General features: G+C 41.8%; 1 protein-coding gene across 1 annotated transcript in view; it reads left to right on the forward strand.

Moving 5' to 3' along the window:
- b4galnt4a (beta-1,4-N-acetyl-galactosaminyltransferase 4a) overlaps window positions 1–13,675 on the forward strand; it is a 178,464-nt gene that overhangs the window by 95,931 nt on the left and 68,858 nt on the right. Inside the window, exons 4-5 of the mRNA XM_087842937.1 lie at window positions 12,016–12,111; window positions 12,948–13,038. Coding sequence (XP_087699063.1) covers window positions 12,016–12,111; window positions 12,948–13,038 — 187 coding nt within the window. The remainder of the gene's footprint in view (window positions 1–12,015; window positions 12,112–12,947; window positions 13,039–13,675) is intronic.

Here is a 13,675-nt window from a genome sequence, read left to right on the forward strand (position 1 = left end):
CTTATTCATGGTGTGGAATGAAAAAGCAAAGCAGCCGCAGAAGGAAAATAAATTTTGCAGCATCCACACCCACAACATCTTACATTAGGCATGACTAGCGTCAAAGCTCCCTTTTAAACGTCGACATGGCATTTCTTTGACTGATTTCCAGCCTACTCTTAAAGCACCCTGTCATTTAGTATCAGTGAGTTTTCTGGAAATCCTGCATAATTCTATCAAATATTTCAAGAATTTCTTGGAAGTTCAACACTCAAAAATCCTTTCTTATCTCTGCTATGTCAGGCCTAAGCCAAGTTTGTCAGAAACCATGCAGCGCGGCAGCTCTTCCTCCGCTCTCCTCACTAGCGTTCTGTCCTAATTACCAGCATTAACTTGTTTTCTTGGTGCACAGCCAAAATGGTAGAGGTCTGTGGGGCCACCGAGCTGGCACTGTCAAAGGCGTAGACTCGTACTGGCAGAGGTAGAGTGGTGCCATATGCCTGCCGTCACAGATTGGCAGAGGTCACATGGACATTCAGAAGCAGTCCTAAACCACATGCACATAAATTCAGTTGCAAAATGGAAAAAAACATCAACTTAGACAGAAAAAAAGGCACTTTAATCACTTTCAATACATTTAAAACTGTGTGGCTTGCAACAGGTAAATGCTGCTGACTTGATGAGGATCTTTGGCCGAGCGTGCTCGCTCATTCAAAGGTGACATCGGCACTTTAAATGCACTGACATGAGACATAGATAAGAAAGTAAATTGCCCCACTTTTCAGCAGTCAAGCACTAGCCAGACAAGAATGGATAAACAGTCATTTGCAGCAAAGCTGACATGTATCTAGGGAGAATTTGAGCTTCTTAAACAATTTTATTTAGTCACACTCAGAAAGAAAGTGATGGTAAGAAGGATTAATAGTCTGCTAAGCCATTGTAGACGTTGATATCAGAGGAACTTTCATGTTTTTTTACATGTCACTGATATTTTAAAAGCCACAGGGGAGCTGAGATTTAACTTCGTCGTATTAAAGCATTAAGCCTGGTTTCAATTCTAGTGCACTGAGGAGGACAGGTGGAGGATGACAAGTCTCCAAGTTGACTGACTGACTAAAGCGTCTGGCCTTTTGGCTCTTGGTGGAGCTGAAAGTATCTTTATGTCTGTACTTTTTGGTGAAACAGATTTTGACAGCCTATTATTTACCACTCGAGGGAAGTGAGGAAGATATTGTGGCACAACACAGACACATGATTCATATGGAAGCAGTCATCACAGCTGTCTCTTCGCACAGAAACACATGGAGTGACAAGACTGCAGGACAAATCAGATCTTTTTCTGCTCTCCTCATACCTCGGTAATATGAGGTGAAGATGCAGGAGAAGACATCTGATATTTGTCTCCTTCTCACTATTGATTTTGTCTGTTTTTCAGTCTATTCAAAATGCCAACTGGTGATTTCTCTCATCTGCTGTTTACTTGTAAGGGTTTGAGATAAGAAAAAAAATGCTGCTCGTTCCTCGTACCCTGTCTCATGTTCCTCAGTTTGACATATCTACTGCAGCCTATCCATCCCCCTCATGTTACATCTTTGGCATTACTGGAGATATGTAATTGTAGGACAGATGGCAGATTATACAAACCCTCATTACAGTAGTTGATGTGGCTGGGATCTAGATCATATAAACCCTGTCTCCCATTTTTTTGTTGCTCTCACTGTGTGAAATGAGTTCTCATTATCTGTGTCCATATAGTGCTTCTTCCCCTCACTGTACCTTCGTTCTTATCCCACTTTCTTTTCTTTCCTAAATTACTAATAGAAAGAGGAAGGTGAGACTAAATGTTCATAGAATTATCGTGCATGTTCAATTATTCCCTATTTATTCAACACTTACATATAGTACAGTGTTATAATGTATCAACACTGAGTTGTAATGCCTTCTGTCCTGCATGTCCCATGCGAGCAAGCAAAGCGGCATTGTATATACCCCAATCTGCCCTTGATAGGAACATCATGTCTCACTTTTCTTACCCAATAGGGATTAATAGTGTCAGTTGGTGTGAAAGCTCGTCAGTGGGTACACTGAGCAGCCATTTGTCAGTGCTTTGCTGCCAGTGGGAAGCGCAGAAGGCTGCACCAGATTTTGAGAAAGGGAGAGCCTCGCTGAGAAGAGAGATGGAAAAAAGAGAAAGTTTTATTTGTTTGCTGGGTTGATGGTTCAGCCAGATGGATGAGAGAGAGGAGATATGGTGAAAGACACGCTCGCAGAATGTATGTGGCTTTCTGGGGGAAATGTGTGGTGTGATAAGAGTAGTGTACTATACAGTATTTGATGCTTTAGATTAAATGCCCTTCTTAATCGGGTAGCTTTTCTTGTACTTGTGGGCGACTGTGGCTCAGGGGGTTGGGAAGCGTATCTGTAACCGGAAGGTCGTCCGTTCGATCCCCCGGCTCTCTGTCCTGGTCGTTGTGTCCTTGGGAAAGACACTTTACCCTACCGCCTACTGGTGCTGGCCAGAGGGGCCGATGGCGCGATATGGCAGCCTCGCTTCTGTCAGTCTGCCCCAGGGCAGCTGTGGCTACAACTGTAGCTGCCTCCACCAGTGTGTGAATGCGAGAGTGAATGAATAGTGGCATTGAAAAGCACTTTGGGTGCCTTGAAAAGCGCTATATAAATGCAATCCATTATTATTATTATTATTATTATTATTATTATTATTATTATTATTTGTATACAGCGCTTTGAGTACTCCAGGAGAGTAGAAAAGCGCTATATAAGAATCAGTCCATTTACCATTTACTTTTTCTTGTACTTTTAGTTTGCTCCTCATGTTTGACAGATGCCATAAATTACTTTGGAGAAGCATTTCCAACAAATGCAGGTCATATATGGATGTTTGGAGTCTCTTTTAGGGCTGGGCCACTCTAGATTATTGTTATTATTATTTGTTTGAGCCGCTCTGTAATACATTTACTTTAATGTTTAAAAGGGTCATTCGCTTGCTCCATCTCCTACTTAGTTTTAGCTGCTCCACTGTAAGACCCTTTGATAAACCCGATGACGGCAAGCTGTCTAGGCCCAAAGGCACCAGCACACCAACTCTTTCTCCACATCTCCATTCTCATGAGCATAACGTTACCATCTGTAGCGATTTCTCTGAGCCTTTAGCTGTTACTCTGGGATTTTTCTTCGCCTCATTGAGCATTCTGCATTGTGCCTTTGGTACCATCCTAGCTGGGTGCCCACTTAAGGAGAGTAATAACAGAACAAAATTGTCTCCTTTTAATTGTCCACAATTTCTAGACAATCATCAGTGTGAAGTGATTAAATATCTTAACTCTCTGATTACTTTGTAACGCTTTCCAGCTTAATGCAGTTCTCTAACACAAGTGTTTTTGCAAAGCGCTCTTTATCATCAGCGGACACTTTTGTAAGTAAGTTGAAGTAGCTCTGTGCCACACTTCTATATCTGAATGATGTAGTCATTATGGACAATTAAAGTAGATTTTGTTTGTTCATAGTTGGAACTTGATGAGGAGAAAAGAAGTTGAATATAATTGCAGATCATTGCAAAAGAGGTTTGTTTTTGTTTTGGGTTTTTTTTGTGTCACATATGGTGGGCCAGGTGTTTGAACAATATCTGGATTAGTTTGAGATTTAGCAGCGTGTGGATGAACAGGGAAGAAGAAATGAATTCAAACAAGAGAAACTAATGGACAAGATTATACCTACATTTACATTTAAGAGGATGACTGGGCGCAGGTTGCGTTTAAACACAACTGACTGTTAAAACTTTAAGAATTACGGACGTATGCTTTCAGTGTATTACTGCTGTTTATATGCTATATGTTTTGCCATATTTTTCATATAACGTAGACAGTTGAAATTCAATTCAATTCAATTTTATTTATATAGCGCCAAATCACAACAAAAGTCGCCTCAAGGCGCTTCATAGATACAGAGAAAAACCCAACAATCATATGATCCCCTATGAGCAAGCACTTTGGCGACAGTGGGAAGGAAAAACTCCCTTTTAACAGGAAGAAACCTCCAGCAGAACCAGGCTCAGGGAGGGGCGGCCATCTGCTGTGATTGGTTGGGGTGAGAGAAGGAAGACAGGATAAAAGACATGCTGTGGAAGAGAGACAGAGGTTAATAACAGATATGATTCAATGCAGAGAGGTCTGTTAATACATAGTGAGTGAGAAAGGTGACTGGAAAGGAAAAAACTCAATGCATCATGGGAATCCCCCAGCAGCCTACGTCTATTGCAGCATAACTAAGGGAGGATTCAGGGTCACCTGGTCCAGCCCTAACTATATGCTTTAGCAAAAAGGAAAGTTTTAAGCCTAATCTTAAAAGTAGAGATAGTGTCTGAAATATGTACACTATATCAGTTCATTGGTATAACATGATAGTAGAGGAGAGCAGATTTGTAGGTTGTTCATATTTACATGTTGTTTTCCATGTCAACATGTTGCACATGTTGCATTTATGTTGAACTTACAGTCACAGGGGACTCCATAGAGACTGTGTCTGCTTCCAAAAAGACAAAAAACAAACTGAAAACCAGCAACAAACAACTTAAACATTTACAAAGAAAGAATAATACAGTATCCACATCTGAACCAAAGAGTAAAACAGTGAAGTGTGGATTATTAAATATTAGGTCTCTCTCCTCCAAGTCTCTGTTAGTACATGACTTAATAATTGATCAACAAATTGATTTACTCTGCCTTACAGAAACCTGGTTGCAGCAGGATGATTATGTTAGTTTAAATGAATCAGCACCCCCGAGTCATTCTAACTACCAGAAATCTCGATGCACAGGTCGAGGGGGCGGTGTGGCAGCAATTTTTCACATCAGTCTATTAATTAATGAAAGACCAAGACAGACTTTTAATTCATTTGAAAGCCTGATGCTTAACATTGTCCACCCCAGCTGTGGAACTCAGAAACCAGTCTTACTTGTTATCATCTATCGTCCACCTGGGCCTTACACAGAGTTTCTGTCTGATTTCTCAGACTTTATATCTGATTTAGTTCTGAGCTCAGATAAAATAATTATTGTGGGTGATTTTAACATCCATGTTGATGCTAAAAATGACATCCTCAACATGGCATTTAATCTGTTGTTAGACTCAATTGGTTTCTCTCAAAATGTAAAAGAACCCACCCACCACTTTAATCACACTCTAGATCTTGTTTTAACATATGGCATAGAAACTGAACATTTAACAGTGTTTCCTGAAAACCCTCTCCTGTCTGATCATTTCTTGATAACATTTACATTTACAATAATTGATTACGCAGCAGTGGAGAGTGGACTTTATCAAAGTAGATGTCTTTCTGAAAGCGCTGTAACTAAGTTTAAGAATATAATCCAGCCACTGTTATCATCGTCAATGCCCTGTACCAACACAGAGCAGAGCAGCTATCTGAACGCTACCCCAACAGAGGTCGATTATCTTGTTAATAATTTCACCTCCTCACTACGTACGACTCTGGATACTGTAGCTCCAGTGAAAACTAAGGTCTCTAATCAGAAGTACCTGACCCCGTGGTATAATTCTCAAACACGTACCCTAAAGCAGATGACTCGTAATCTGGAGAGGAAATGGCGTGTCACAAATTTAGAGGATCATCATTTAGCCTGGAGAAATAGTTTGTTGCTTTATAAGAAAGCCCTCCGCAAAGCCAGAACAGCTTACTACTCATCACTGATTGAAGAAAATAAGAACAACCCCAGGTTTCTCTTCAGCACTGTAGCCAGGCTGACAAAAAGTCAGAGCTCTTTTGAGCCAACCATCCCTTTAACGTTAACTAGTGATGACTTCATGAACTTCTTCACAAATAAAATTTTTATCATTAGAGAAAAAATTACCAATAATCATCCCACAGATGTAATATTATCTACAGTTACTCTTAGTACCATTGATGTTAAGTTAGACTCTTTTTCTCCAATCGATCTTTCTGAGTTAACTTCAATAATTACTTCCTCCAAACCATCAACGTGTCTTTTAGACCCCATTCCTACAAAACTGCTCAAAGAAGTCCTGCCATTGATTAATTCTTCGATCTTATATATGATCAACCTATCTCTAATAATCGGCTATGTACCACAGGCCTTCAAGGTGGCTGCAGTTAAACCTTTACTCAAAAAGCCATCTCTAGACCCAGCAGTCTTAGCTAATTATAGGCCAATCTCCAACCTTCCTTTCATATCAAAAATCCTTGAAAGAGTAGTTGTCAAACAGCTAACAGATCATCTGCAGAGGAATGGTTTATTTGAAGAGTTTCAGTCAGGTTTCAGAGTTCATCACAGCACAGAAACAGCTTTAGTGAAGGTTACAAATGATCTTCTTATGGCCTCTGACAGTGGACTCATCTCTGTGCTCGTCCTTCTTGACCTTAGTGCAGCATTCGATACTGTTGACCATAATATCCTATTAGAGCGATTAGAACATGCTGTAGGTATTACAGGTATTGCACTGCAGTGGTTTGTATCATATCTATCTAATAGACTCCAATTTGTGCATGTAAATGGAGAGTCCTCTTCACACACTGAGGTTAATTATGGAGTTCCACAGGGTTCAGTGCTAGGACCAATTCTGTTTACATTATACATGCTTCCCCTAGGCAGCATCATTAGAAGACATAGCATACATTTTCACTGCTATGCAGATGACACCCAGCTCTATCTGTCCATGAAGCCAGATAACACACGCCAATTAGTTAAACTGCAGGAATGTCTTAAAGACATAAAGACTTGGATGGCCACTAACTTTCTGCTTCTTAACTCAGATAAAACTGAGGTCATTGTACTCGGCGCTGAAAAGCTTAGAAATATGGTATCTAACCAGATTCTTACTCTGGATGGCATTACCTTGGCCTCCAGTAACACTGTGAGGAACCTTGGAGTCATTTTTGACCAGGATATGTCCTTCAACGCACATATTAAACAAATATGTAAGACTGCGTTCTTCCATTTGCGCAACATCTCTAAAATTAGAAATATCCTGTCTCAGAGTGAAGCTGAAAAACTAGTTCATGCATTTATTACTTCCAGGCTGGACTACTGCAATTCATTATTATCAGGATGTCCAAAAAACTCACTGAAAAGCCTTCAGCTAATCCAAAATGCTGCAGCAAGAGTACTGACAGGGACTAGAAAGAGAGAGCATATTTCTTCTGTTTTGGCTTCCCTTCATTGGCTTCCTGTTAAATCCAGAATTGAATTCAAAATCCTGCTCCTCACATACAAGGTCTTAAATAATCAGTAATCAATAATCATCTTATCTTAATGACCTTGTAGTACCATATTACCCTATTAGAGCACTTCGCTCTCGCTCTGCAGGCCTACTTGTTGTTCCTAGAGTATTTAAAAGTAGAATGGGAGGGAGAGCCTTCAGTTTTCAGGCCCCTCTTCTGTGGAACCAGCTTCCAGTTTGGATTCGGGAGACAGACACTATCTCTACTTTAAAGATTAGGCTTAAAACTTTCCTTTTTGCTAAAGCATATAGTTAGGGCTGGACCAGGTGACCCTGAATCCTCCCTTAGTTATGCTGCAATAGACGTAGGCTGCTGGGGGATTCCCATGATGCATTGAGTTTTTCCTTTCCAGTCACCTTTCTCACTCACTATGTGTTAACAGACCTCTCTGTATTGAATCATATCTGTTATTAATCTCTGTCTCTCTTCCACAGCATGTCTTTTATCCTGTCTTCCTTCTCTCACCCCAACCGGTCGCAGCAGATGGCCCCGCCCCTCCCTGAGCCTGGTTCTGCCGGAGGTTTCTTCCTGTTAAAAGGGAGTTTTTCCTTCCCACTGTCGCCAAAGTGCTTGCTCATAGGGGGTCATATGATTGTTGGGCTTTTCTCTGTATCTATGAAGCGCCTTGAGGCGACATTTGTTGTGATTTGGCGCTATATAAATAAAATTGAATTGAATTGGACAGGTAATAGGATAAAAGATAAAAGAGAAATTTATCTTAAAATGAACTAAACGCAGCTTTGTCTTGAGAGCAGTGTATAAACACAAGTCGCTAATAATAGTTTGTTTTTTCTAAGAATATGAATATATTTTCTAGTGTAAACAGCAAGAAAGTCCTGAGTTCAATTCCACCATCAGGGCAGCGTCTTCCTGTGTGGAGTTTGCATGTTCTCCCTGTGTTTGCGTGGGTTCTCCCCGGGTACTTCGGCTTCCTCCCACAGTCCAAAGACATGCAGTTAGTGAGGATAGGTTAATTGGGAACCCTAAATTGCCCATAGTTGTGAGTGCAGGAGTGAATGTGAGCACGAATGGTTGTCTCTGTCTATGTGTTAGCTCTGCCACAGACTGGCGACCTGTCCAGGGTGTACCCCGCCTCTCGCCCCAAGACAGCTGGGATAGGCTCCAGCACCCCCGCGACCCTGAAAAAGGATAAGAGGAAGTGGATGGATAGATAGATAGTGTATGTAGCAATTTAAGCAGAAGCCAAACCTACTACTAAATATATGAAGTCTATAAGTCCTAACAAGTAGCCCAGCACATAGCCACTTTGGATTTACTTCTGATAAAATACAGATGCAAAAGAATGATTGTGATGGACAGAGGTAATTTAAGTAGAAAAAACAATCCTTCCTGAGAGTGCCCACGCCTGTTTACTTGATTGCTAAAAGTGTGATTTTGGATTCAACAATAACAGCTGCATAAATGGAAGTAAAACAGCAAAGTAAGAAAGAGCAGCAGCCATTCTGTCTCTTCTTTAGCCAGTTACTGAATATAAATGTTAGCTATAAAAGAAAGTTAGCTGTCATCTGAAATGACACAATCTCTACGTTCCTATATTATACCCGTCGTGTAAAAAAAACACAAAACAAGAAAAACGCAGACAGGCAGTATCATTGTCAATACACCAACAAATAATGTGAGTATGATTTTATCGCTCGCTGCAGAACGAGGAACGAGAAGAGAGGCAAAAAGAAGATGGAGCGAGACAGTGCGGTGGAGTGACAGCCAACAGCTGAGCTCGGGGAAACTAAAGAATGAGAGTCGAGACACTGACAGCGTTTGGCAGAACAAAGACGGAGATAGAAGGGTGGAGAGGCAGACATGGAGAGGTCAGAGGGAAGAAGAAACAACTTTAGGGATAGTGGGACTGAAGCCTGAGAGAGGGAGGGGGGGGGGCTGAAGCAACACTCAGAGAAAAATGATTGAGTTTAAGTTAGAGTCGTTGGAGAAAGACAACTGCCCTTTTCCCTGACTCCGTGTCCAGCATCATGTTAAGGCCAGAGCACAGACAGAGCTCTTGCTTCCCTGTCACCCACAAAACAGAGCCAGTTATACACAAGTGACCCCCCCCCACAGTAAAAAGCCTTTACTTCACAGCCCACGGCCTCTCCAGGGCCACACAGGGATATGTTTGTGTGAATAATTAGAGACTTTTAAAGCTGCCCACTTATTGCTATTTGACAAGGACAGAGAGGGGGGAGCAGTCAGGCCTAAAAAGGTCTTTTAAAACCCACAGGAAATCTATTAAAAGCTTTATATAAGGCATATTTACACAGGGACTAGTCCCCATCTGCTAAATCCTTCTAACCTCACTGTGCCTCCCCATCTCTATCTGTCACTCCCCCACCCCCCACCCCCTTTTTTTTAAACATCAGGCAGTCTCATCCATTTTCTTCATTCATTTCTTTTTTCAGATTTAAATCTGTCAGCCTTTCAGCTGTCTCTTTCTGCTTTAATTTTAAAAGGAACATTTACCAAAAAAAAAAAATATGTGAGCTTAAATCAGGCGTCCCACTGTTTGGGAATGACATGTTTTCAAAACAAAGTCATCCCATGGTTTATTCATGAACTGTAATTGCCATGTTGCTGTCATTGTCCCGGACGTTTAGTTGACCGTGCAGAGTGTGGAGAGAAACGGGGACCACGCAGGTCATGCCATCTGTTCGAATGCCTGTGTCATACTGAAGGAGCACAACACCCTCCGTCAACATGTTTGTCCTTTAGAGTAGCGGTCCCCAACGTTTTTTGCGCCACGGTCCGGTTTATGCCCGACAATATTTTCACGGACCGGCCTTTAAGGTGTAAAATAAATAAATGGTTAAATAGATAAATACAACAAAATAAAACTAGCACCGGTACCGAAAAAAAAGAAGATTTATTCATAACACACGTGAAAAGACCCAGGAAAACCGAGTTAACGATAAAAACGATAACAAAATAACGCTGAAAACCAATAAAAACCATGAAAAATATAGTCAAAGGAGCTTGCAAAGAAAAGCGTCTGGACTTCTTTAAGTTACTTGAAGACGTTTCACCTCTCATCAGAGAGGCTTCTTCAGTTCTAAGGTCAAATGGTGGAGAGTCCCAGATATAAACCTGGTGGGAGTATCCCCCCACAGAGGGACAAAAGGACCCCCTGATGATCCTCTAATCGCCTGAGCCAAGGTGTGGAACTGGGTGTGGGTCCCAATCAGCCAGAGTTTCGGGTGAGTTCATTGTGAAACCTGGCCAAATTCCTGACCTCAGAAATTCGCATGATAAGGTGGGGCCAGGTTTCACAATGAACTCACCCGAAACTCTGGCTGATTGGGACCCACACCCAGTTCCACACCTTGGCTCAGGCGATTAGAGGATCATCAGGGGGTCCTTTTGTCCCTCTGTGGGGGGAAACTCCCACCAGGTTTATATCTGGGACTCTCCACCATTTGACCTTAGAACTGAAGAAGCTTCTCGGATGAGAGGTGAAACGTCTTCAAGTAACTTAAAGAAGTCCAGACGCTTTTCTTTGCAAGCTCCTTTGACTACGATGACCTGGATGACTGAGAACCTTCACAGACATGAAAACTATACATTTCACACCTGAGCCTCTACTCTCGCGGCCCGGTACCAAACAACTCACGGACCGGTACCGGTCCGAGGCCCGGGGGTTGGGGACCACTGCTTTAGAGTAGCAGTCAGAGAGACATTTGCTCACCTTCCATATCCCATTCCTCTAATCTCTCTAATGAGAGGATTGTGTTTTATTTACACGAGGTCACTGCCACTCCTCTGGTTTCTTGATTTGACAGCTCGCTTCTTGTTGACTGCACAGCCAGCACCTACTCCACGCACAAAAAGGTTACCTTTAACGAATGAAATGGGGCCAAAGTATTGAAGCAATCTTTCCCTTTGATCCAACCGGGGGAACCTCGCTGTGCCGTTTTTCATAGTCAATTGGAGAGAGTCAGCTTGCTGCTCAAGTACTCTGTGATGTTGTAAATATCTGTGGCAGCATTACAGTGGCAACCTGCTGAGACTGCTGTCACACGTTGAAAGGATACCATATGTGTGTACAGTATGTGGTATAGTATATTGGTACGGTTCGAGACCATCAAGTATAAACATTTTTTTTCCACTGTGCTCCTAGAGCTTGACGTTAAACTGAGTTGAGGTTATGTGCTAATGTGCAACAGCATCACAGTGTGTAGCGAAGATATTAAGAATCGCACTCTTCATTGTTTTTCTCTCTTTTTAAACATTGCGTGACCCAAAGCACATAATTTCCATAGCACTGCAAGTTTGACACACAAGTCTATGGAGAGTCATCCCCACTCCAATACGAGCAGACTTTTGTGTGTGTGTGTGATGAACGAGAGAGAGCGCACGAGAGAGGAGACTGTGCCCCAAAGCAGACTGGTTTCACCATCTGTCCTTGCTGTGTCCTGTGATTTCCCTGTGTAATTCAGACAAATGTCATACTATGGGCAAGGGATGAGCTTTGACAAACTGCTCCAGACATTCTCAGTTCACACTCCCCCGATACTCCTGTTGAGTTCTTCTGTTATTCACAACATTTCTAACCTCACTCCGCAGTCGCGTGTTGCAAAGAGATTTGATTTTTCCTGCAACATGGAGGAAATTGCACATATTCCAGCACGTTCTAGGCAGGACGGCAGCTCTGAAGCACCGAAGCGTATCTCCTGTTTAACAGCACGTATGATGTCGCTGTTAGTGTGTGCATTGACCTGTGTCCTCTGTGCGTGTGTGATTGTGTGTTGACAGTATAAGGGCCAGGCTAACCTTCACGTGTTTGAGGACTGGTGCGGCTCCTCTATAGCCCAGCTGAGAAAGAACTTGCACTTCCCTCTCTATCCTCATGTAAGTACAGCAGTGCGTATTTTCATGCATTAACACTAAAGGCACATTGTACTGACTGGTTGTGCATGCCTCCCTGCTAGCACAAGTCACATATGCAGCTAGCTGTGTCTGTGTCATATTTACCAGCAGAATTTTTATTCCTTTATTTATTTTGGAAAATGACTCTTAGTCTCAGACAGCAGGCTTTTCATTTGTACCTATTGATTTGCTGACTGAAATTGACAACTGCCACAAGCACATTTCATCAGCTGCTCCTAGCTGAGGTGTTTAGTGCATGTGCAAATCAACCTGTGAAACAGTGAATCATCATTGTCATAAAATCAGTAGCTTTTAGCAGTGGAGCGCGCCTCACTGGTAGCTGAAATCACTGTGTTTTACATCCTTCTGAGCCGTCTGCAAGGGCTCAGCAACATTAATCTGATAATATCATTCTCAATAATTAATTGCTAACCTATTTAGTTTAACAGCATCACTGGCTAAACTCACAGCAGGTTCAGATGTCTCAAAAAGATCCAAAATGGCAAGAAATGGCTACATGCATAAAATTGTATGATTGGACTGATACTGTATGGCAGCAATTTCATGCTAGGCAAAAAGCTAGCATGCTCACTATGATCTGTGAGCATGCTAGCTTTATGTTTAATTAAAGCAGGCTCTTTTATTACAGTATCTCGTCTGTTAGTCTTCTTATATCAAGTGGCAGACTTGAACAAGTGGGTCAGAGGTTTGCTTTATGCCTCACTGTGTGTTTTTGAACTGAATGTTTCACTGTGACGTAAAGTGTTTAACTTGCTGCTATTAAAGTTGCAATATTTTTTCCCTCTTTCTTACTACAGGCCAGGACAACAGTGAAGAAACTGGCAGTGGCTCCAAAGTGGAAGAACTATGGCTTGAGAATATTTGGCTACCTTCACCCTTACAGAGATGGTAACTAGCTTTTCACCAATCTGAGGAAGCATTTGCACATTTGAAAGAGTAGACATTTTCCACAGCCCTCTTAATCCAAGCACTTCGGAGCCACTAATGTAGTGGATATTCACATTTTTATTAGGGCTGATTGCCAGAAGTCTCACAGCTAAATCTCATTGCAGTCCCCTCATGGCCTTACCCTCAAGCCCAGTTGCTATGGGAACTGAAAGCTCTAAAGCCCAAGTGCCCTTGCACAAATTGCAGAATATGAAGTTATTAATTAGATTACCATTCATTTCAGCCCCTCATGTAGCTTTCACTTGGGGTATCACTCTCCGTTGCTGATGGCTTAAAGGTCATATTATCTTCTCGGTGACAGCGTGCGCGTCGTTTCTCAATTATGTTTTGCAACCAAATTTAAAATATGAATAATGTGGCAATTTAACACGTAGTTTGAGAATTCCTAAATATTGCAATAGTGTAGTAACAAATTAGTTTTATTATAGTGAACACTACCACCTGCAAAATATTAGAGTGTCTCACCGTACTGACCTGGGTTTGCAGCAACCCCCAAATGGGAAGCTCTATTTAGAAACAGCTGATCACACAGTTAAGTCAAGTCTGAGGTTAGTGCTTATGTGGTGAATGAAAAAGG

The sequence above is a fragment of the Neolamprologus brichardi genome, chromosome 7, assembly GCF_056152115.1.
Source record: "Neolamprologus brichardi isolate AB-2024 chromosome 7, ASM5615211v1, whole genome shotgun sequence".
Lineage (NCBI taxonomy): Eukaryota > Metazoa > Chordata > Actinopteri > Cichliformes > Cichlidae > Neolamprologus > Neolamprologus brichardi.